Below are 24525 nucleotides of genomic sequence, written 5' to 3' on the forward strand. Positions count from 1 at the left end.
TCCTTGACATTTCCAGAAAGTTACCTCTGGCGCTGAAATCGGACCTACCCCCTTAAAAAATCAAACCATAAAATTCTTGACGAGATGTGTGTTTAATTTAATCAACCATTCAAAGTACAGACCCTAACGTCTTGAAATAAAAACCACTAATTATGAAAAAAACAAGAAATTTATACCAGCGCCTAAATATGGGCATCCTTTATTTATTTATCTTACAATGTTTTATTCGTTGAATTTTTTTTGTCTCGGAGGTGAATTCCAAAGATGATAAAGTAACATCTCTGTATGACTGGTGACATCTGTCAAACCTCCAGTCGTACAAACCTCTTTTTATGAACAATTTCAAATTGTCCTCTCTCCGATAATTTAAGTTGCAATAGCTTGAAAGTCTTCGGAATGTTTACTTGGACTATTTTAAGTGTTGCTCTTTTTGGAGAATGGTTCAGTCCGCAACATGCCGGTTGCAACATGAAATTAACAGCGACTAACAGCCACAATAAACCATAATATTTAGCGTTTGAATTTCAGTCCTTGCTGAGCCTTAAATATATTTCATACACAACAGCAATAATGTGATACTAATTCGTCATGTGTACAATCCCCCTCCCACCCCCCCTTGTCAGTTTTTGTCAGATATCATTGTGTCAAGAAAGTATCGTAAATCTTGGCTCTGTTCTATGATTATAATATATTCTATACACGTTTATAGTCCTGGGACGGAAGCTTCGTAAGCCCATCTGTAATAATACACTATCTAAACTAGGAGATGGATACAAATTCTATTTCTTTTTTCTTCTAAATATACAGTGAATAATATTTATCTGTTGACTCAGGGCTCGCCGTTTTTTACAATGTTTTGATTTCTACTTCCGGTACTGACGCCGTTTCCTTCATGGAATTTAAGCAGTTCTCCTAGGTAAGCTTGAAAGGCATTCATGGCCGCGTTTATCGCCGGTGAACCAAAACCGTGGGTCACTAAGCCAAACTGGTTAAGACTACGTAATATGGAATCTGGTAGGTTACTGTTGGGTAACCTGGTCTTAGGATAGGGGTCCTGTGCAAGAATATCTTGTAGTTCCTTTGTCAATTGTCTACAAAAGAGAGAAAATAACGTCAATCAGACATCTTCCTCATGTCTCTTAAGTCATGATATCATCTAGAGAATGAATGAATTTAAATGTGACTTGCACCTATTTATATAGGAAGCCATTTTAAGGTCGAGTTATTTGAACTTTGGCATTAACTTTGTTCTAATTCCTGTTTGCTTGTTTCGCGCTTTGTCAGTTTCGCACTTCTTTCTGGCCTGCGTGAAATACTTCGTTTTCCGTTCTATGAAAAACACAAAGCGAAACGCGAAACAGAAAGCACGCGCTTCAAGGTGCGTTGACAAATATTTGGCCTAACATACCTAAAAACTTCGTATAAATCACTAAAATCAGTGAGAAAGACCCTCAGTGGTACATGAGACGTTATTCTCTTAGTATGCATATATTAGTTTCATTGGAAAGGCAACATTGAGGTAGAAAACTACATGGTGAACTAGGAACACACTACATGTATTTTATTTGAACTACGTAGTCTCGGTTAACAAAGTGTTACGTACTTTGCTGCAAGAATTGCGTTTTTTCTTGCTTGCTGTTCTGATGGTTCTGAATGTTGTCTGTACTGTCGCTCGGCCAGCTGAGCTGCGGGAAATTCTGATTCACACACGTAATCAAAATCAGCAGCTAAATGAGCTGCTTCACCTGTGACAAGGAAACAGAAATTACATAAAAAATAGGGCGGAAATTAAAAAAAAAATGTGGGCACATAGAAACAGAAAGTTAACGAAGCATATTTTGTTCAATAGTTATTTAAAATGAGATCCAACGTTCAAAAAATGCGTCTTTGCGATAGTTTTTGGTGGAAGTTTTGGTCAATAACCGCTGTGTGCAATGTATAACAAAACTAAACTACAGTAGTCACAACAGCAATCATGAAAATACCCACAGGTGCTTTAGCTAACTCAAAGTACTACGAGAAATCTGTCTGTAGCGTAAGCATACAGAAGGCTGAGTCGCGATTGGTTTTAGTTTTATATCTGATTTTCCGACGAGTCATAGAGTGTAGTTGATCAGTTTTCAATTGATTGTCGAAAAACTAGAACTTAAGAGATCGCAAGGGCCAACTAATGGCCAATCATAACTAGGGATAACATAATAATTAGCCAATGAGAACTCATGGTAAAAACAAGCAAACTACCAAAAGCGCGGGAAAACGCGGGTGATCTATACACGACTGGTATCCGTTTTACGTCTGATTGGTTGAGGATGGCGCTAGTTTTCTGAACCAATCACAGAGCAAGGTAAAGCAAAATGAAAGTAATCCCGGATTGTTTCAACAATTAACAGAAAGTTCTCGCAACTAATTTAAAACTAGGTTATACATATTTAACTAAATTTAGTAAGTTCACTTATTTTCCAAAATTACCTTCTACAAGTGACGTAAGTAGCGTTACTTGAGCTGCTTTTCTTCTTCCAGCCGGAAGTGACAAACCGATCTTTTCTAACTTGTCACGCAAACTTTTACCACCATTCTTAGACTTCGCCCTAATTTAAAAGTAAAACATGTTGGAGTTACTTTTAAGTTCTACTGAAAATATAGGTAGAGATAAAAGTACCTGTCTATCTTAAGTAATCCTAATCGTAACCTCTGTATCTTAAACAATTCGGCCCAACAAAAAAATTTCAAATTTGTCGTTGGTTATCCGAATTTACCTCCTAAGCACGCCACCCAACAGCGAAGCATTCAAACATTCGGGATGAGAAAGTCGCCGACGTATCTCTCCTACAGTGACTTTGTATTTTGAGGTGGAACTTAGAAGGGACAATCGGCCTGGAACACAACAGAACACGTCAGAAGGATGGACAGGACTGTCGGAATCTGCTTCCTCGCGGGAATCACGCTCAATGTGTTTTGCTTTATTGCTGTGACCTAAAGAAAAGATAACGGAAATCATGAGTGGAAGATATTCAAACCACGTTTTCATCATTGAGTTTTCCTTCATATGCTTTCGCCTGTAGTGTAAATGGAAGATTCCTATGAGTTTATGTAAAAATTATGAACAAGTAGATTTGTCAGGAAAAAAAACTAGTACAGAAAGAATATGATGGTTTACAAGACTTGACAAATAATCTTAACAAGGTTAGTTGTGAAGGGCTTAAGACAAATTCTATTCCAGACAAGTGTCCAAGTATCCTTTGCTAAGTGCTTTTACAAGCAAAGCTTGCGGCGGTTTATAGCTCAAATTAAATTTGAACAGGCTCTGAAAATTATTGCCACCTTGCATCGTTGTGTGAGTTTTAACATGGGGGACACCGATTATCACCCAAAAAGTGTATGAGAAAAATCTTATGCTGTTTTAAGATCATGTTGAAAAATAAAAATCACTGATTTACGAGTGAATGTATTTAGGGCTTCAGCTTTAATTACAAGAATCCAGGACCCCCAAATTGCTAATTTTGCTTTAAAACCGTTTGGCAAGCCCATTTCTACATCATGTGAAATTCTAATGATTCCTCCCATTTTTTTCAGCATAAATGTAAGATTTTTCTCTCATTGTTACATCTCAACTCTAATCCCGCTTTCAGTGAAATTCGTTTTTTTGCTTGCGTTCCCATTTCACTCATGTTTTATCGTACCATGGTAAACATCCCATTTCACATGATGTTATCAGTATAACGTTTTCGATTAGTTCTTCCAACTCTTTTTTGTTTTTGTTTGCTTGAATTGAAATTCGCGTTTTTTTGCGCTCCAAGTGTCGTTGTTTTTTTTTTTACATTTGCTCGATGTAAACTTCTGTTTTCACTTATCTTCAATTTTTCATTGCTGTAAAGCAAACTACATGAATACAACTCACGTTCTTGAACACTTTTTATTGTGGCTACTAACTTTTTGCAGGCTTTGTTTTCACTTTCTTTAATACGATTCACGTTTTTTACATCGGAATATTTTGTTTTTGTCCATTTTCCTTCTTAAAGAAACACCTTGAAGGTGCTTCTTTGAAACAATAAACACCTAATTAATCCTAAATTTTAAGTGAGGAAGCTTTTCCATGTGTTTTGAGCTGAGAACGCGGAAAAATTACTGGAACCAAGCGAAAAGTGATCGACTATGAAAAAAACATACGTACCATGTTTTTTAAATAAAGTAAAGTATGGCTGGAGGGAAAGTTAGAAAAATCAGGTGGAATCTGTAACTGTTATTTCTTTAACATCAGGTTTATTTCAATATTTTTAATGATTTAAGATGCTTTAGGAACAAAGGCTGGTTACGCCTCTTCAATGTAATGGTGGCTTTTAAATCTGGAAAATATTGTCCGGCGGTGAGATTAAAGCCCTGTTTTAATATCCATAGGCTTTCACATATTACACTGTGTTTTTAATAAAGTTTTATAAAATAACGATCATTTGTAAGCCTGAGTCTGAGCTTAAAGAATAAAGCCCTCGGAACCGGTATTGATCAAAACAAACGACAAACACTCATCAACAACGAATTATACAGTTGTTGGTTTGACACAAATGGATAAACTCGGATGTATAGCAAAAAATTTATGGATTAGATTTTTTATTAGAGGGGCTATAGTTCGCTAGATTATTGATTTTTTTAATTCGTTTTTCTTAGTTTTTGAAGGAAATGAAAGGTAATGCGCCTGAAAGGAATAAAACAGTTCCGAAATCACAGTTTTATTCTGTAAAATGATTCCCGCATTTTTTCTAAACTGTGGTTCCAAACAACCAATAGTGATTTGTGAAATGTTCCCTCCTACTCCCTCAGGCCGTACTGCCCGATATTAATCTTTCAGAGAACTTGTATGAGAGACATAACTGACTCAAGACTGTCGTGATCGGTATTATATCAATCTCACTTGCACTGATGGAAACTAGTTAAAATGAACACATACTGAATGTGCACCTCAGATAAAAAATTGCAACGTATCTGATAAAAATTGAAATAAAATGGAAAATAATGCTACAGGCATTTTGTGGAAAATTATTTTATCGAGTCATGATTGGAACTTTCTCTAAAATCATTCGTTTGGAAATGTGTCGGGGAATGATGTCAAAACGCAGACTGGCAGAAGACAATGACACATGTAAAACCGGCGAGGTTCACCAAGCTCTCCCCCTACAGCTGAATTTACACATGTTGATCACTGAAGCATCTAATGGGCAGCGTTTTAACCAAACAAGTACCGTATTATAGCTGCAAGGCAAACTGGCTTAAAATAACACACTATAAAATATAAAGAACGTGGCGTTAAAATCTCGTCCAAAGTGGTTTTAATTTGAATCAACTCGTAGTACTTAGCACTTATCATAAATAACCTATAGTGTTGTAAAACATCAACACATTCAGCAAAACTTGTTGCAGAGTTACCAATTAACAACACCTACTGTGCGCGTAAAAGCAAGTAACGGTAATTTAGAACAATGAAGGCGAGAGGTGAAAGTGTCTCCATTTCAGTTTTGACACGTTACTAGGTAACACTTAGGTTTTAAAATATTGAAATGAATAAAGGGAGGCCTGAAAAAACATGGTGTTAATTTGAAAGGCTAAATTGGAGTTTTGTCTGCCGGCTGTGCTACACAACACTTGGCGACCGCACATACGGTAAAAAATGTGACTTTGTAAAATGGTTGCTTTCAAAATCAGACAAAGAAGAACTTCCTTTTTGTTCGACAAATGTGGTCAAACAGCGATGTAAGAAAACGTTCCGCCCCTGTCAGTATACAAACTATTAAGGAACACGAATAAGACATGTTGCAAGCACATAACGACGGCATTACAAATTCACAAAAGATGCCGACAACTTAGAGAGCCTTAATAACACTTGTTGTGGCGTCAGCTTGATTAAGCAGTGTTTTATAAAGGTATTTTTAGCACTTGAGTTGGTTTCACGGTTCAAGCAGTTCGAACATTGTGCACGAAATGCCAAACCGATAGAGACAATTATGTTTAAAGCACTTGATATGCAAACAAATAGTCTTTTATTTTAATTTTGTTGTTTTCGAGTTGTTTGCTTACTTATATGTATAGGTGAATTGTATTAAAAGGAAAAGATGCGGCCATATTTTCTTGAAGAGATTTTCTGTTGTTGTGTTGTTTACCTGGTAAGATTTCTGGAGATACTATCAATTACTCGAAATACTAAATTCCTTAAAATTAAATTGTGTAATAACTAGAGGTCCACTAAGCCAACTTTAACGAAACTGAGCTGTTTTATAACACTGGTTATATGACGCAGGCGAAAAGTGATCTGATTTTGGATGATTCTACTGCGGAAAGGATATGTTTTGTTTTAGTTCTCTTACTTTTTTGAACCCCCGGTGAGAAAAATTTGTGAGTCCCGATGATTTGTTTATGCAATAAACAATGTATCTTCAAGGTCATATAACTTTACCGGTCGGTCAGCAAGTGATGTTGAGGAAAAAAAAAAAGGAAAGTAAGTAAACACGTTTAATAAAGAAAATAAAATTTTAGCGTAGACTGGAAAGAACAAAAGGAAGTCGTGGAACAACAAGTCGAAAATGTGGATCCTCACGTAAATAACGTGATTTTTTTTGTACTCCGGGGCAGTTGGTGGTTTTTTGTCTAGAATTCACGTGTTGGCAATTTTATTTTCTTTAATTCTCCTGTAAAACGTGCTGTCACCCTCATGAACAACCTTGTATTCTCTCTCTGCCAAATATCCGGACAGACTTCAACTTAATCATGAAATATTTATAGCTCTGTCTCCCACCTGTACACTGATTCATTTCGACTTAAAAAGCGGCTTTCAACGGCTTCCGGGCGACTTTTCAGGCAGATGTTGTAATATTCTTTGGAATTACCACTGAAATAATGCTAATTATACCAATAATAATAATAATAATAATAATAATAATAATAATAATAATATAATACAAAAAAAGTCTCGCCTTGGAAAGACGAGAAGTGAAACCGCGGGTGGTAAATTAAAGGTTGTGAGGGTGCAGAATGAAATAATTGTCGAGTCGCGGCATTTGAGTGACAACTCTGTCACCTGAACTCCTTTCGGAAAAAGACACCGAGTTTCAATAAACTATTTAACGGAATAAAGTTTCAGTCAAGAAGCACTGATATAATTGTCGCCGATGGCGTTTACTCCGTATACTGACAGTTTTTGATAAGTTTTCTAAGACTCGTGACAATGTGCCAGCATGACAAAAGTAAATAAATGAAATGTCCAGTTGAGACTTCAGAGATAGATTGGGATATCATCAAAGATTTTGATGCACTGTTAATAAACTTGTGGTTTAACTCACGCTGTTCTTGACAGAATGTTAAGTCCACATCGACTACAGTCTGATTGCTCACTTACTTAATATGTTATTTCGTGGAGGAAAAAAAAAACTCATAACTAGATTGTTTCTCGAAGTTCAAGGTGACTCATGCTTACAAATTTAAACATAGCGTGTATTTCGAAAGCATTTTGTGAGTCTCTTTGATGACACTATTAGATAATACATAGAAGAAAAAATTTGAGTAAAACTTCCACAAACGGTTGCCTTCAAATACAAATATTTTGTCAGAGAACACTCCAAAATTGAAGTCAAATTTAACGCCCAAGAAATAATTATTTGAGAACAGTAAACACAAAATAGGCCAATTAAGATTTCAAGAGACGAAGCAAACTTTTAAATTACTTTTGTACGCCTCAGGAAAATCAGTTTTGCGTAAGTTCAAACCTTAAATTTTATACCGAAATAAATCGTCAGTATTATTTCACTTTTTAATAGCAATGAATGATGACGAAATTTCAAGGGAAGACTTTCCCCTCGAGTTATTAAATAGATAATACTGTTTCATCATAGCGGCTTAAAGTGCCCTGGGAAGTCGCAACTGTAAAGTTCATTTTTCAATTCAGTTGCCTCAGTTGGTGTGGGAATATCCATTCTTTCAATATTTTATGTTGTATTTCTCGTCAACGGAAGATCGATGACCAAAGCTAAATATTGTCTCTACACTAATGATTGAAAAGATAAATAATTTTACCGGATTATTTTATTTAAGAAAAATGGTATTGACGAAATTCGAGGTGTAGTTTTAGAAGCTTGGAATGATGCTATTGAAGAGGAAAGAAGTTCGATTTAAAAGTGACACGAAAACCTCTATGGACTTATAAATATCTTTGACAAGGAGCGAAAGATTGAAAAGATTGATGGTGTTTTTGTTTGGCATAAAATCTTTCTTTAATCACTAATATAAAACGAATGTCCTACGCAAAGTCTGCTGATAAACATTTTCCGTTTCCTCCGAGCTTATCTAATACGAATTCAAAGAGAGCTTTTTAATGATTTGAAATCAAGAAAGATTACTCAAGTTGTACTACAATTTTGAAAAACTTACAAAGGAGTTGAAGCTTTTTTGCCACGAGTAGGAAAACTCCTTGACCTAAATTTCTTATGTCCTTTGTAGTCACAAATACGAACATAAAGATTTAAATATTAATTTCATAGAACAAAGTTATTCATTTTAACTATCTGGTGGAAATTTGATCCCAACGTTGCTAAGTTTAAATGTTACAATATTTTTACCTCGTCGTACAATAACAGAGGCAACTTAGTTGTATCGAAGACTTACACGAGCACTCATGATTTTTCTCTTATATCAATTATTTTCTTAGACATAAACACCACAAATAAAAGCCTCGCTAATGTTAAAACTATAGGGAGTGGCTAAATGAAATTGAGCTTACTTTCTCGAGAATTGTGATGTCCATGTTGAAGTTCACCGTTCTTACTGCTCAGAGCTGAAGATCGATGGTTCTGTTGGATCAAGGAATAAAATTTTAATGAAACTCGTATTTGAGGTTTTGTGCATAACATATCTTAAGTCTTTATCTAATTACAGAGAATACCCTCGCGTAGTTTTAAAATTTCTGTTCTGAGAAATACTTCTGATATTTATAAAAACTTTTCTTGTTTCTATAATACTTCACTTTCCTTTTTGTGCCACTGTTATTCGAAATATCATTCGCCTGTGTCAGTAGTCAAACTTTCTAAATTTGAGTGTCGCGCAAAAGCGCGCCAAGGAGATCAAAAGGAAACGTTTTTGCTTGAAGAAAAAATGTGTTATTGGGCTTGAAAATGGGTTCGCTAATCGCTTCGTTCTTATTTGAAAGCCTCAGATCTATTTAATGCTTTCCGCCCTTTTATTGTAATTTCTCGAGCGCGACTTGGCCGGATGCCTGAGACTTGCAATTTCTGTTTCGTAATTATCACGAAGGAATATTCGCAACGCTCTTCGCAGGCGATCAATAGATGGCTTTGTTCGCGTGCTTGAAAATCACTTTTAAAGCTTTACGCAAACTAAGTAAATGAGATTAGGAAACACAGTGGTATTTCACACTTTTAGAAGTGGCTGTGAAGTACTTTAGGGTCAAGATTTATGTCATTAAACGAAACACGAATGGAACAAACTGCTAAACACAGCCGTACGAGTGTAAACATCAGCTGGCGCATTGATCATTGAGAAGGAATTCTTTAAGCGCTTAAATTTTCCTGCTGACAGAATACGAAGGTGTCAAACAATCGATATGTCGGATATTTTGAGTGGAGTTTTTCACGGGGTGAGCAGTACTGTGGTTGTTTCATTAATTGCTCCCCACTGCGAGCCCAAAGTTAAGTCCGTCTAAACATAACTGAGCCATGAACCACGATACAGAAACTTATTGATTGCGCTACGCGCGCCATGGAAGCAAACTGAGAAGGCTGTTGAGAAAGACAAAAAGATGTGTAAAATGTAGTCAAAAGAATCCCCACCATGCTATATATTTTTATCGTTTTTAACACAAAACATCTTTCTTCATCCAACGTTTGCCATATAATAGTTCTTTGCGGTTATAAACGCCAAAAGAAAATCATTCGCTACGCTGATGTATCCTTCGTGTTCCTTACTGCTTGCTTTTCGCCCGTGTACTACCGGATCTCTTTCGCGTTCTTCTTTAAAAGAATCTTTGATAGGAAAGTGATTTTCACCTCGCTGTGTCGGTGTTTAAATTTTTCCGTTGTAAATTCTCGCTGATAACCGAGTGTTTCGAATTTATTTACGTCTCCTCCCCGCATGGGGTACTTTACGACTTCAAGATGTAAATTTTAGGCTTCGTTTAAATGCTTTTCCTATGAAATACTTTCTTTCATTTTGATCCCACAGTGTTGAGGAAGCCACGCATAAAATCTTTTGTTAGAGGATACTTATATCTTTTTTCTCTCCACGAGTAATATTCACCTGGAAGACCTATCACCTGGAGAACATTAAGTGAAGCAAATCGTTTGTCAGGGGTTGGTGAGCGAGTAGTTAGCATTTTGAAAGCTTTGTTTCCTATGAAAATAGCCCCCAGAAACTTCACTCATTAACATCAACAAAATCGCGGAGAAAACTGTTTGGAGCGAACAAAAGTGAAGAAAGCTATTCGTATTCAAACCACAGGATTTCAGGCTGTTCAATCCGTTTTGTTTCCATGCTTTAGAGAGTTCTTTGAGTAATGTTGTTGTCGTGACTTATGCAGTCCGGCTCTCGTGTTATTGATCACCGCAACTGTTTCACAAAAACACGCACATTGTTCCAAGTTGTGGGGAGCAAATTTCTCAGTCATCAAACTTTTACACGACTCCAGTAAACTCATAAAAACAAACTAACACCGCACGACTTTTCATCGCTTAACATAACGAATAAACTTCGAAGGCAACCCCAAAATGTGATAAGGCAGTCGAAGGGCTGACAAATATAGCCTCAGTTATGTGTAGATAGGAAAATAGAAAGGAAATTTGCGTTGAGTGTCGGCTATAACCGCGTCAGGAATAACGCTACAGGCTTTATAAGATAATATTGACCGGGGGACTCGAAATTGTCACTTGTCCCTGACCTTGAGATTGTCGTATCTCCGATGTAGTTTGCTTACATGTGCTAACTGTGAAACATCATTCACCACCTAACTGACATTTTTGATCGCAGATGTGTACATGTGGGTTTATTACTCGGCGGTATCTCGCAATGCTCTTTATCTCTCGCACAAATGTTACAGTTCTGTGACTGAGGAAAGGCTAAGATTATTATTTTGCGTGAAACGTTCTTTTGCGATTTTTTGCCGTCGCATTTTTGTTCCCGTGTTGCGTCACGAAGTGTGCAAATGGCGGAGAGGAAACAAGGAGCGTGGTTATCGCAAAGTTGATATTCTTGAGGCAAAGAATTAGAGGTAAAATACGTGGTGTGTGGCTAAAAGGGAAAAAGATGACACAGTACTTTACCTGAGATTCTTGAATGTTACCCGGTCCTATCATGTCAAACATATCAGGCCGCCTAACAGCTGAGTAAAGTTCTTCTCTACTCCTTCTCGCGTGTTCCATGGCCGCTCCAGCAAATTGGTTCATGTGTACTTGTTGTAAAGCTTCCACCTCAGAGCGGGCTCGGAGAGGATGCCTTGCTTGATGCTGTGAAGGTTGAGGATGTGTTGGGCCAGCTAAGGGTTGATGTGCTCCTCCTGCTGATACTGGGTGAAATCCTGCTGGACCATTGCCGAATTGTGATGAATGTGCTGCTTGGAAAGGTTCGAGAGGGTGCGTGAAGTCGAACCTTGGCTGCTGTTGTTGTTGATAATGCAAAGGGTTGTATTGCGGGGCATAATATTGGTGCGTTTGTGGCTGCATCGGCGAGGAGAGGACAAAGTCGTGAGGTGGTGTGTGTGAAAGACGAGGGGCGCACGAGGACACTAAACCAGCGCTAGTCACATTGGCTGATGGCGAAGAAACGACTCCTGTTCCACTAACTGTGCTTACACCATGGAGCCCAAGGACTCGATCCTAGGAAGACAGGAAACACATATGGATTTAATAACTCTATTATCTTATGAAAATAGCACGCGATGTATTATTGCTACTGATGTGACCCTCACTAGCTAGGCGCACTTACGACATCGGCTCGCAATTGAGGGAAGCTTTCAAAGCTGTTGGGAAATTTTCTCACCGCCATAGGATGAATCGAAGAGACGTCAGTTAGAGAGTCTGTGAAATGATCGAACACCTCTTTACAGGTTCTACTGAGCGGATCAAGTGTATTTTGACAAGTGCAAACAGCGATCGGCGCACCACTTGACTTAGTTTATAGAATATACAGCTTATATCCTTACCTCGGAATCGATCAGTTCAAAGGCGGATGTAGCGTTCTCTGTTCTCTTTGAATGAGATGAGGAAGGAGATAGAGGAGTCAATGGTGGCGACAGGTCACGAGTTTGCGAGCGTTTTCTCTTACTACCTGCTTGTCTAGGCGCTGCTTGCGTTGTACTGTTCGTACCTATAGGGCCCAACTGGGACGTCATAATTAAGCTTAATTCACGGTCGGTGCTAAATGTTTTATAACCCCGGGCTCTACCAGTCGGTGGCACAAAACGTTAGTCAGTCACGGTAGGTTATGCCTTCCACACACTCACTCCACTCCACAGCGGCCAAAGTGTTCGATTTTGCGCCAATTATCGCCTGAGGGAAATCTACTTCACGAACGCACTTCAAATACGGTTTAAATTTCGTGCAGCGGCGAAGCTTTGTGATCCATCAGGTCGCACCGATCACTTTTCAAAAGATGCTTCTGGGAATTGACAAGGGCTTGAGTGGCAAGCCAGACAGATTTTAATTATTTTCTGTCGTATTAAAGTTTCCAATTATTTGCAAATCAATTGAGGCCCCCCGATGCTTTATAGTACTTGTGTACACTTCACCTTGTTGGCGATTGGCAGATTAAGAAAGCAAATCGTATAATAATGCTATCCAACACCCAATAATCTATGGTATATAAACAGGCAGGCGGAGCCTTGTCACAATTTTCACTGATCCTTTTGTATGTTTGCTGTCTTTGTTTGCCCAAGCAGTGGGCGTGAGAGAGCCGTCAAACGCTTAATCGAAAAGTATTCGCGCACCTCGATCCTACCTAACCATGTCCGGGAAGGTAGACGCTGTCAGGATGCGGCGATTTTCACGTGGAGTAGAACGACAGCGCGGATGATGTACAGCTCGCTCGGCTACGCGTGATTAAATTGGCAAATGAAAAGTGACAAATGCTTCCTGAATCGTGACTTAGAGCAGGGTACGGTTTGTGCTCTGAATTATACCAGATTAGATGTCGGTTCCCTTTGATGTTCACATGCGAACCATAACAAAATGAAGCTTCTGAGACTTTTAACTCTAGGTCAAAGAAAATTGCAAAGGCCCCCCAAAAGAACGCCCACTTGAGGAACAGGCCATATGTTTACATCAGTTAAAATGATCGGCTTTTCTGGAGTGATGAGAAGTTAGTTGGTAGACCGTAACACACTTGTTAATGCTTGAGTTGGGCGACGCTCTGAAAGCTTTCTGTGAGGTCATTTATCTTTTGATAATCTTTATTTTGAAGTGCTTGTAAACATAAAGTAGATTTGAGGCTAAACATGGCTAGTTTTCTGTTGGGTGAGTTTCCAACTTAAAGCGTAAAATTTTGAACAGATTTGATTAATTATTCAATAAATGGCTTCTTTTATTTCATTATGTCAGCGAGATGTCTTAATGACTTTTACACCCGATGCAAGGAAACTCTGAGACCGGTGAAATCCCTCAAGTAAAAGAAAGCGCTTACTCCTTGCAATGTTATCCTCTCTATGGCAGAGGCAAACAAATCTGTTGTAGTTTCGAAACTGACCTTTAGAAATACTGAATTTTCATCTTTCAAGAGCTTCTTTCCACGCGCGTTTAGCCAGCTCTAGCAAGATCTCACAGTAATTGTGTCTTGTTTACAAGTGCTTAGAATTTGGAAAGGCGAGAAAATTGCTCGATATAATTAACCCCATAGGATAAACCGGATATTTTGAACCCAAACAGATCAATATTGAACAGAACATCACCAATATTTGAGATTGAGTTACACGACGGCGAAGCCTCTGTTTGCCAACAAATACTTAAAGTGAATTCTCAGCAAACATTAGGAGCAAACTTTGAATCAACAAGTTCGTGCGCGGTGTAAGAAAGCTAAATAATGTTTTTATAAAGAGCACTCGCAAAGCAGCTCCAATATGATGATACCTTCGACGAAGTTCTTGCGTGTTATTCAAATTATAATTCTCATTGAAAGAACCCCGCAGATGTAAGCTTTTGTCGTGGGACTCCAAGATCATGTTATTTATTTTAGAGCATAAGCCCCATGCTGCTCTAACATGTCTACACTCAATTTGCTATCGAGCTCAAGTTCCCTAACATTTTTCTGCTAAAGTCGCCAGAAATACGAAGTTCTTTGTTTCTTAAAAGCTTAAGAAAATTACATAGCGGCAACTTTCGTTGAAATAATCTATATGCTAATTATTTCTTTTCAGTAAGGCTCTATGGTTTGGGTTGTAGTCACGAAACCTTAGACAACTTCGCGGACATATTTTAGATCATTCTGAATTAAAGATAACAATAAGGCGCTGATGAAGACATTTTCATGAACAAAACTAAAAGAACAAAAAATTTTTTTGTTAAAACTTGCCTTTTCTTCGTTCTTTTTAGAGCTATTTGCATATTTCTCCGACACGTAGACAATGTTTAAAATGTTTTGGCTTCTACGAATGACGCTGGTATAAAGAGAATTCAAAAATGTTTTTTGTTCCAAGATTTTAAGAGGTACCAATTATTGGCACAAAGTTGGCTTCCTTCCGATTTGAAAATACTTATTTTTTTTCTCGCCTCTTCCTTATAAGTTACTTTATTGGAAAAAGGTAGTAAAAATAAAGTGAATCCAATAAACACGATGAAGTTTGCTCTCGCGTCACGGGTCCTTCGTGTACAGGAAAAACTTGAGCTGTACAAGTCTTTATCAATCACCAGGATTCCTTGCCCCGAAAAATGAGTCAGATTTTCTTTAAGCGTGATGATCTATGATAATTCTCTGCTTTATGCTTCAGTGACTGACTCCAAGCGTTATTTTTGCGGTTCGGAATTGTTACCACGTTTTCTCGCAATCATTTAAAATTTTGATACATTGTTTATACGCGTAGAGTGATATGCAAAATATCTTTTTTTACGTGCGAAACATCAGACTGACAAATGGCTTGCTGCACTGATCGATCGGAAGGCCACCGGAAAGGCTTTAAAGTATCGACTTACACACTGGATTTATATGCTAAAGTGTAACCTCTTATGTTTCAATGAGACACTCCTCTGCACCAAAACACTCGCATGAAAAGGTTTGCGACATAGCACGCTATACTTCACGTGCGAATCATACAATGATTGTTCCCGAACGAACGAGCGAGGGTTACAAGGTTGAAGATCGAAGTATCATGTATCAGTCAGTTGAATGCATGTTGCAACAGCCGGACTTTTGATATTGTTTGCTTAACACTTGTTGTCACTTCGTAATAGATTATACAATCAAACAACATGCGCCTAATCGTGAGCAAATTATGACAAAATCGATCGCGTGTGGTGCGAAGTGGTTGTCACAACGCTTCACGAGGATTCCTAGGGTTGGAGAAATTCAATTTTTCGCTGGAACTTTTAACAAAAGAGAGAATTTTTGTGCGTCTTAAAATAGAAGCTGTTGTTGATTGAGAAACGTGGGCAATGCGAATAAAAGTTATTGGTATCCCAGAGGGACAGGTTTATAAGACTAATATTTAACATATATATTTGAATTAGCAGTCAAGACTTCTTGGAAAAACAATGTAATAGGTGTCGAGTTTTAATACTTGACACGTAACATTTTGAAACTTTTGACATCGTTTCGGTGACAAAATTTTTTTTTTATGCAATGGCTAAATGTGCATAAGAAAGGAGAGAATTCTTTTATTGTATTTCGAATGAAAAAAAAAGTGTTAAATGTCTAACTCTGTATAGTTTTTTGTGCGGGCTTTTTATCTTTACCCCTCATAACTGTGGCTTGTCTTTAACCACACAAAGTACGAAACTATTCAAACCACACAGTTTCAAGTTTCATAATTAGCCGAAGTTCTTTCCCTGCCACACTTTTCTACCAAGGACAGACTATTGTTTGAAGGCGACATACGAGTTTTTAAGCCGGAACACAATGCGGAATCTTTGCTTGAACCAGCTGGACATAGAAAACGCCATGACGAGGAAAAAGGGTAGAAAATTGTTGAAGTATGCTATTTCAATCCCTCATGGCCACTGGCCATGGACGGTGAACATACGCAAATTGGGTACGGAAGTCGAAGAGGGATAAGGCTTTTGCGACTAAATCACCTTGGAATCCTGTTAGCACACGCGGTAAGGAATAAATACCGGAATGATTCAAGATTTATGTCTTCAAAACAAGGTACCTCGTAGACATCAACAGAGAATTCGCAACTCGCGACAAGCAAGCACACGTATCTAGCAAGTATTTTCTTTCATTAGTCTTCATCACCTAATGGATGCAATGTAATTCACTTCTGAGATACAATTCAGTTGTTTTAAACTTCGATGAATTTCGTCTCACTTCCCCTAGTTTTCAATGAATGAATGAATGACGTTCCAATAGAAAACCGGAAAAACATAACAACAAGCCGCCACGACTCACTTCAGTTCAATGCTAAGAGCGTGACCAAATTGCTCGAATCTCTGAGCGCCTTGAAGGCATTTTGAATTGAAGGATAACTTTGACACTATCCATAGATCAAGAGGGATTCTTCAAAAAATTGTAATAGCTATCAAAATATAAACAGTTGATTAAGTGGTGTGGCAGTTAAGCTGTCTTTTAACGATCTGTTTTCAGCGTTTTCGTGTCGCAAGATAAAACAACTGGGACGAGAAAAGGCGGTTTGCAAGAGACGTCATTACACAAGCTAACGCAACGGAAACAGCGTGTATTAAGCTATCCCGGACAGTTTCAAATGAGATTAGCGCTTACACTAACAAATTCTTGTAAAAATAAATGTCTGAAATACTGTCGGGGCCAAAAATGTGGTTTTTTAGACCTTTCTTACCTTTCGAGGGATCTTGACCGCTTTCATCGACTTGCAACTGTAATCAGCGGCCTCAACACCGCGGGCTCCAAGAGCACTTGGAAAAATGTTCACATGCATCGCGGAAAAAAAAACTCGAAACGCAGCGGTAGTGGTTTGTGCACCTCTTTTGCTTTGGAAGTGAATTGGTTGTCAAGCCTTTATGGACTTCTCTGAAAAGTACCAGCTCGGCAATACGCCGCAGTCGAAAAAAATTTCCAGAGCTGAATTAGAGAATTGCGTTGTGCTTATAACAGACGGGTTCACTTTGCATATCCATTCAACGTGGGTCAAATGAATCACCTCGTGTCCTAATACTGAATATTTATAAGCAATACATCTTTATACCTGATCAAAAACACCCTCTCCACTAAGAAAACAAATACAGCTTTCAAACACAAATTCGACAACTGAATAAACACCACTAGCAGTGTTAAATTCACCCATTTAACATGCCTTTTCTCCCTGGACCACGCCGAAAAGACCTGAGTGAGAAGAAAAATTTTGTTTTGCATCTAAAAATCTAGAAAGGGGGACGAAAGCTGTCTAGCCATAAATACTATTTCTTTTGATGTAAAATGCAGATTATCGACGGAGAAATACTAGTGGGGAAATTTTCCCCTAAATCTTTATCACCAAGTATTACCATTAAGGAGGAACTTTCGCAACCAATTAATCACGCTCACGTTTGAAATTTAGTAGCACGCAACCAAACCAGGGTCCAAAGTTGTTTGATGCACATGCATGATTCATTCTCTAAAAGTTTACATCGACCACCTTCACATTTTCTAGCGGTGTTAGATTTCAAGCGGTTAAAAGATTTAAAACAGATAATACCTGGTAATTCTTATTGATCAGACTAATTTTTGACGGTGGTGTCGTTTACTTAACCGGATCAACACCGACAGTATTCAACACTTGTCATGGTAAACGATATTTGCACACATCTGTTAGCTGGATTTCTCACTCTTTTTAAAATTTGACTGTTCAGCTGTTATCTCTCTAACGAAGTGGATTTAAAAAAAGTGCAAACAACCCACTTAGTTTGGGAACCATGAAAAAAAAATGGATTTTTTTTTCTGATACTTACCAACAGGTGATCCATAGTCTTGAACTATGCTTTGCTTGAGTGGATATCTTAGCAAAAAACCACCACAGTTCGGTGACAGGTTGATAAGTCGAGAGTACGAGATTTAGATGTTGTGATAAGAAAGAATGAAATATTGTTGGGAACACGTTGGGACGGTGTCTAGGGTACAGAGTTGGCATGGACATTAATTTGTCGCCATAAAAATGAGGACAATACTTATTTCCCAAATGCTAATACAAGTAGAAATCAAACATTCAGTTTTTAAGTAAAGCAACGATTATTTGTCCAAAAAAATAGTTTTTTCTGTAAGTTTTATTAAAAGCGGTTTTGAAAAAATTTCAACGTCAATCTTCTTACAGACTGTACCAAACGTCGATTGGGATATCATTTTTCAACAGCCAGCTTTTTCCTCACCAATTTCTTAGTAGATTTCGCTGATTGTTTATGCCAAGGTTTTAAGTGTCGAATTTCCAATTTGTTTTGACTTTTTCTCTCTTTAATTTTTTTAAACCAAGATTAGTCATTCTATACTGTTTGCTTTTGTTTTGAAATGAATCCACGCTTACTAAATTACTTTTGTTGCGTATTACAACACGCGTGGTTTTTGACGGGTTTCCGCAAGCTAAGATATCTCTGCCCGCATAAAATCTAGAGGTGAATTGAATTGGATGTTGCCTTATTTTTCCCGGAGTAACACCAGCTAACATTGCGTGACTGTCTCAGATATATTATTATCAAACATCGTATTTTAACAGCTTCCCTCAGGTCAACAAGAAGTGATAAGTACTCTGAATATGAACGGATATGGTTGAGAGACATCCACTTTAAAATTTTTAATCGCTTTAAGGTCCGCCTGCGGTAAGTTAGCTGACAATTTGGCAAGCCTAAACTTTACAAGTGGGCTTCCTATTGAAGTGAAATTTAGCTGGTGCAAGAATTCAGTTCAGCTTCCCCTCTGGCCATGCAGACTAGTCTAAAAATATGACCAATTTATTGCTCCCTTCAAGTCTAAGGTTGGTTTTTTTAGCAGGAATGACACGCAAAGGGAAAATGGATAAGCTATTGCGTCTGTTTTCGTTTACACCGCCAAAAACGTTTTTGGTGATATTAAACACTCAAGAGTGGAGGATCCCATCCGGGCGGGATTCCAGAAATGGCTCCAAAAGGATCCCGGGTGGCATTTGTACATGTAGTGATAATAGTAAAATTCCACCAACTCAAACTGGCGAGGGAAATAAACGTTTTGAGATACTGAGTTCTAATTAGTTGATAGTAATTGACTAAATATGCGATTCAAGAGAGGAATTGAGAAAAGTGAGATAAATCCCCAGAGAGCAGGAAGTTCTTACGAGTTGACCGAATTTTAGGTTGCGAGGCTCTGTTGTAAGAATGAATTGCCCCACACTCACAGTTAAATTATCAGAGACCACAAAGACCACTGAGGAACAAATTGGAAAGAATCGTTCCCTTTCGAGATGAGGAGTTTACAGTATCCCTTTGAATTGGAATTAATTACCAATCTCCAACGTATTTTCTTTAAGGTAATGACATAAAGGGCTATGGTCCAAAAATATGTATTTATTTACTTAAATTCCTTTTTCGATTTACTCACACGGAAGTTTTCGTATTTCATTTAATGTCTACTTACCGCTAATTTGTTTGAAATCCGAAATCGTTCTTCTTACCCAACTAATGAGAAAGTTATTAACCAGTCTCACTTGTGAGTTATGTAGACGGCAAAAGACGTAACACCTAAAATACGGTAATCTTCAGTTAATGCTTCCTCGCTTTATGGCCATTGTTACCTGTTTCTTAGTTTCTCCCTTTTAAGAGGAAGTCTCAACAAAATTACCGTCGAGGAAAATAAAACATTTTTTCAGAGAAAAGGTGCACACAGATGACATGACCTGCACGCGATATTGCATGCATGCAACGTTTTGAGACTAGGCGACTACACGGTACATGGTTAATTTTCTATTAACGGAGCGTATGAAAATTTGATTTTAGTTAATGGAATCCATTACAATCCCCTTTATTTTCATCTCTACACATTTCTGTATATTGTACCTTTTTCAAGACAAAAGGTTAATTCTATTTGATTTCAAGCAGCGTTACAAAACATTTCAGATTATTGCTGAATTACATTCCGTGATGTTACTAACTGAATTGAGCATTAGGGGAAATGTGACTCGAATTTACTCTTTCCACTAACTGTTTTGCTCTCATAGCCTTCAATTACTCTTAACAAAGAAGCAAATTTCTATAACTTAAAAGTATTTTTTTTCTTATTGTCATGGAGGACAATTCGATGGCAAACTGAGTTAGTGGGTAATTAGTACCAAGCTTATACCCCATTCACACCAAAGCTTAAACATGTTTTAAAGCTTCCTTGTTACACACAGTTGAAATTTGTTTTCTTCATAGAAGCTGCTTCACTTCAAATTAAGCTCATTGAAAAGGCAAGTCAGTTTTCCAGTTCTCTGCTTCTGTTCTGCATTCAGTGAAACCCGGTTTAACTAAATATGGTTTGCTAGTGTGAGTAAGGCATTAGCAAGACAATATATTTATTTTCTCTCGATATTAGACAGCCAAGATGGTGGAGTAGAAACTGGGTACGATATTATCGGTTAACACTAGATGGTAACTCAAGCTTTATGAGCCCGCTTTCTGTGATGGACAGCATGTTGGTAAGAGGACTTCTTACGGCCACGCTTAGCTTTAGGAGCACCTTTCGTTGCAATACTGTTGAAAAAGAAGAAGTAGTAAAAACATAACTTTGACTAATTTAATTGTGGAACCCCAGAAGAGTCCTTTAAAGCACAACATGAGAACAGACAATGGCCACTGTGTGGATGTTTAGGGAGGGACAGTATGGCATAGCCTGCGCATGCGTACTCTGGCACTGATTGCGGAGAGAACCGACATTCTTAAACTTCGTATTCAGTAACGTGCTCATGACTGAGTGTTTATTAAAGACAAGATAATACAGCGTGGATGAGACAAAGTTACCAAGAACAATATAAAGACAACATTTTTCGTGCGCTCCTCTACACAGTTTCTCAGAAATTTTGCACTGAACTATCCCAAAAATTCATTAAATCAACTTACAGGGGCTATCCCTTTAATTTCCAACAAACCTGCTCTTCTTAAATGAATTTCCTGGTTGATTAAAACCTTGTACGGATACCTGCGGGGTAACAATTCCCTGGAGGAAAAATACAAAGGAAGAAGTTGCCTGAGAAATAGCGAAGGTTAGAGGAAGCATCACACTCAGGTTTAAGTGCTACGTTACATTTAATTTGCTTTCACGAATTACGGAATTGCGTATCACTGACCTCTGTGCTACAGCTTGGATCAAGAAAAACCTAGCCCAAATCACGAATCACGGATCACAAATCACAAATCACAATCGTCATCAATCTGCTTATTTGAAATCCGCTTCACCCTCAACCATGATCTATCACCTTTGTTTTGTTTGTTGCTGTTTTTCTTTGACGTTTTACTTATTCTTCTTTAGCTTTATAGGAAGCAAGGGGTATGGCTGGTCACATGCTGCATTCCTACCTCTATCTGAACTTGACCACCAGGAAAGGTTGAAGGTGCCTCTACTGTGCTTTGAACAGTTACACCGACTGGTACTGGTGCGGGTGCCGCAGCCGGACTGGCCCATAGGTTCTGTACAGGACTAGCGGCTGGAATGACAATAGGAGGAGGTGCCTGGTTCTGGGCAGGCGAAGGAGCTGGTGCAGCAGCTGGAAATTGGACAGGACCATTCACAGGTGCTCCAGCGGGGGGAGCAGAAACTTTCGGTGACTGGTTGGGAGTTGGCTTCACTGGTGGAGTAGTTGGCGTAATTGTAGTTGGTGTTGAGCAAATCTTAGCCCCGCTAGGTATGACTTGTGGTGTGGGGTTAACACAAGGCTGTCCTCCAGTTTTATTCTGATTGTCTTTGACGTACTTTTCGAGCGCAGCCAAGCGTTGGATCAGTAGTTTAAGTTCAGTTGACTCGCACTAAGAGAAGGAAAATGAAATGTGTATGGCTTTGCTAAGTCGTGCAGACCTGTTTAGAATACTATAGAGCAATTTTCGTTGAATCTGTGTCGAGGGTAGTCCCTGACTGCATTGGTTTTGTTTCTGTCACCTTACGCTGGAATGGTCTAGAAAACTGGTACCATTTTCTCGATAAATTTGATGCAAAGCCAAGAACCATCTTGACTTTTTCACTTGCGTTTCCCGCACTTCAGACAGTTTCTGGATTTACTTTGATCACTCATTAGCTTCGGGTGATGTTTTCCCTTTGCTCTGAGCAGTTAATGTTACTCCTTTGGTTTGGTTTTGCGACACTCAATCGAACATGCCTTCCCAGCATGGATCTCAACACCCTTCACTTATCTCTTATCTCATACATTCTTGAACATATTCTTGAAACTGTATGTTTTCTTAAGATAAACCAATTACTTTACTTTGCTTGATTATTCCGTTAAGAGAGTTGATGCTTCTGACACTGGTCTGATTAACGAGAGATCATTGTTAGTCACCTGTTCTTTGGTGCATACTCCTGGTGTTCCCTTCAGACCCTACAACATTAAAATTTATTCTTGGTTATTGAGTTGCTTTGTTGAAGCTGAGAGGCGTTGAAATATCAATGAGAAATCATGCTTTTAAACGAAATACCGAGGCCATCAGCGTAAACTTGTAACACATGATTATCAAACTTACCGGCAATCCCGGCGGCCCACGGGGTCCTTGTGAGCCAACATCACCCTGAAAGTAACGCAAAATTGCTCTTGTCATTTTTGCTGCCATGATATTAAAAACGGGGCATAGCGTCTTTCTCTCTCTGAACGCACGATGGACATAAAAAATGAGCCATGGTGCTTAGAAATACTCATTCAGCGGAGATAGATACAGATATCGTTCTGCAGCGACAAATCATCTCCTGCAAGACTCATCAGTATCCCATACACGGCTTAAGGACCTTGAGTATCAACTTTTTTATTGCTTTATTGTTGCCGTTTAAATTTGGGATCAAGATGACAAACCTGTGTGCCATTTTGTCCATCTGATCCATCGTTACCCTTCAAAAACACCATCATGTTGTCCTTGAATAAAAAAACAGACAAGACACGTAACTCGAAATTTGAAGATCGCCAAAATGGTTTCGAAATAGGGCTGGAAGCGAAAGGATGGTAGGAAAAATGACAAAACACGTCATGTGTTTGGGTTTTGATAACAGGCAGAAGACATATTTTGATTGTTTATCCTCAATTTTCTCTTGCAAAGTTCAAATTCAAACGACTTTCTTATAGCTTGGGCTGTGGCTTTGTGGCGACATAGATTTTTTTTTATCAGGAAACAAACGGCATATGAGGTCCCTCTTGCAATCGTGTATCATGCAATGGAATATTCATGAAAGTACCTCGTCTTTGGAACTGGACACTATGTTAAACTTCTTAACTGGTTGTGCCTCTTTCAGATTTGTGGCATGCACTCTGCATGATATACCGCTGACCAGCGCCAGAAGGATGACTAGTTCCATTGTCCTCTAAAAAGAAGACGATGGAAAGGATCTAACTTGCTGAAGAATTTAGCAGTAGTTGCTTTCTATTCCTTCGGTTAAGACACAATCTAAAATCACTTAGTCGCTACAAAAGCACTTTAGGAGATTTTCTGTGTTAATAACTCTTTAGTGGCACCAGTAATACTTAAAGGCTTTTCCCGCCAGAAAAGAGAGATTATCGACAGGTGTCAACTGGTGGATTTTGAGAGCAAACACAAACTGGCGAAAGATTGTCATGCGAAAATCTCGATCAAGTCTTTTCATCTCAAAATCGCCAATAAAACAAAGCTCTGTCTGACGAGGAGAAGATTTATTCCTGCATTTGGTGAAAACTCAAATTTCGTTAATTCCAATGTCAGTTTTAAATCCTTATTTCGTAAAAAAAAAACAAACAAGATTTATTGCAATCTTTTTTGAGTGAAATGTTACAAGAGTAAAGTGACGCATTAACTTCAAGATGGAATTATCTTTGACTACAGAGTAACCAAGAGATAATCGTATGTAACTCACCGCTTTTATAGGGGATATTGTACCAAAATACCTCGCGTTTCTAAAAAACTGACAGAAAGAAATTTCGACACCAACAAAATTGGATCCTTCAATAATGGCAACAATTTCCTTTCAGCTTGAAACAAACGTTGCACTCCCTTACCTTTCGCTCACAGGGATGCGACAAACGAATGCTAAGGTCCTGGGAATGATCGTATCATAGAGGTCAATATTATTTGTTTGAAGTTGTCAAGATTTCAGAGCTGTGATCGTCACGTGACTGTCCTTTCAAAACAAGTTGAGGCTAGCAGCCTCGTTTTGAGTCTCGAAGTTCTTAATTTTTTTTCCTTCTCAAAAGAATGGAGATCAATAGACTTAATGAAA

At 38.2% G+C, this 24525-nt stretch overlaps 2 protein-coding genes across 5 annotated transcripts; both read right to left on the minus strand.

The window, feature by feature from the left end:
• Window positions 1-73: 73 nt before the first annotated feature.
• On the minus strand, window positions 74-18253 carry LOC149035986 (uncharacterized). 4 transcript variants are annotated; one of them, XM_089190258.1, is made up of 7 exons: window positions 18093-18253; window positions 11310-11861; window positions 8759-8828; window positions 2757-2973; window positions 2470-2588; window positions 1604-1745; window positions 74-1091 (listed from the first exon to the last, which is right to left on the minus strand). In XM_089190258.1, exons 1-7 carry the CDS (start codon window positions 18105-18107, stop codon window positions 830-832), a joined length of 1377 nt encoding a protein of 458 aa, XP_089046384.1. In that variant the 5' UTR covers window positions 18108-18253; the 3' UTR covers window positions 74-829. The 4 variants fall into 4 exon arrangements, with proteins under 4 accessions (XP_089046384.1, XP_089046383.1, XP_089046382.1 ...); XM_089190257.1 differs by lacking the exon at window positions 18093-18253 and adding an exon at window positions 16985-17277; XM_089190256.1 differs by lacking the exon at window positions 18093-18253 and adding an exon at window positions 12188-13212.
• A 1400-nt stretch (window positions 18254-19653) lies between these two features.
• LOC149035987 (uncharacterized) lies at window positions 19654-24400 on the minus strand. The gene is made up of 8 exons (XM_089190260.1): window positions 24163-24400; window positions 23512-23637; window positions 23135-23194; window positions 22812-22856; window positions 22631-22669; window positions 21657-22103; window positions 21230-21297; window positions 19654-20834 (listed from the first exon to the last, which is right to left on the minus strand). The coding sequence occupies exons 2-8, from the start codon at window positions 23629-23631 to the stop codon at window positions 20738-20740; spliced, it is 876 nt and encodes a 291-aa protein (XP_089046386.1). The 5' UTR covers window positions 23632-23637; window positions 24163-24400; the 3' UTR covers window positions 19654-20737.
• Between the last annotated feature and the right edge of the window lie 125 nt (window positions 24401-24525).

Source organism: Pocillopora damicornis, chromosome 12 (assembly GCF_964200805.1).
Source record: "Pocillopora damicornis chromosome 12, jaPocDami1.2, whole genome shotgun sequence".
Lineage (NCBI taxonomy): Eukaryota > Metazoa > Cnidaria > Anthozoa > Scleractinia > Pocilloporidae > Pocillopora > Pocillopora damicornis.

What these genes read in the sequence shown, in the direction of transcription:
- LOC149035987 (XM_089190260.1), bottom strand. Translation starts at nt 23,631, where the DNA reads ATGGAACTAGTCATCCTTCTGGCGCTGGTCAGCGGTATATCATGCAGA. An exon ending in GTGGGCCGCCGGGATTGCCG is followed by an intron (nt 22,670 to 22,811) that starts GTAAGTTTGATA and finishes TTAATGTTGTAG; the next exon opens with GGTCTGAAGGGAACACCAGG. An exon ending in GTGGTCAAGTTCAGATAGAG is followed by an intron (nt 21,298 to 21,656) that starts GTAGGAATGCAG and finishes TTTTTCCTCCAG; the next exon opens with GGAATTGTTACCCCGCAGGT.
- LOC149035986 (XM_089190256.1), bottom strand. Translation starts at nt 12,376, where the DNA reads ATGACGTCCCAGTTGGGCCCTATAGGTACGAACAGTACAACGCAAGCA. An exon ending in GTAACATTCAAGAATCTCAG is followed by an intron (nt 8,829 to 11,309) that starts GTAAAGTACTGT and finishes TTGATCCAACAG; the next exon opens with AACCATCGATCTTCAGCTCT. An exon ending in ACATCACAATTCTCGAGAAA is followed by an intron (nt 2,974 to 8,758) that starts GTAAGCTCAATT and finishes TCTTTTCTTTAG; the next exon opens with GTCACAGCAATAAAGCAAAA.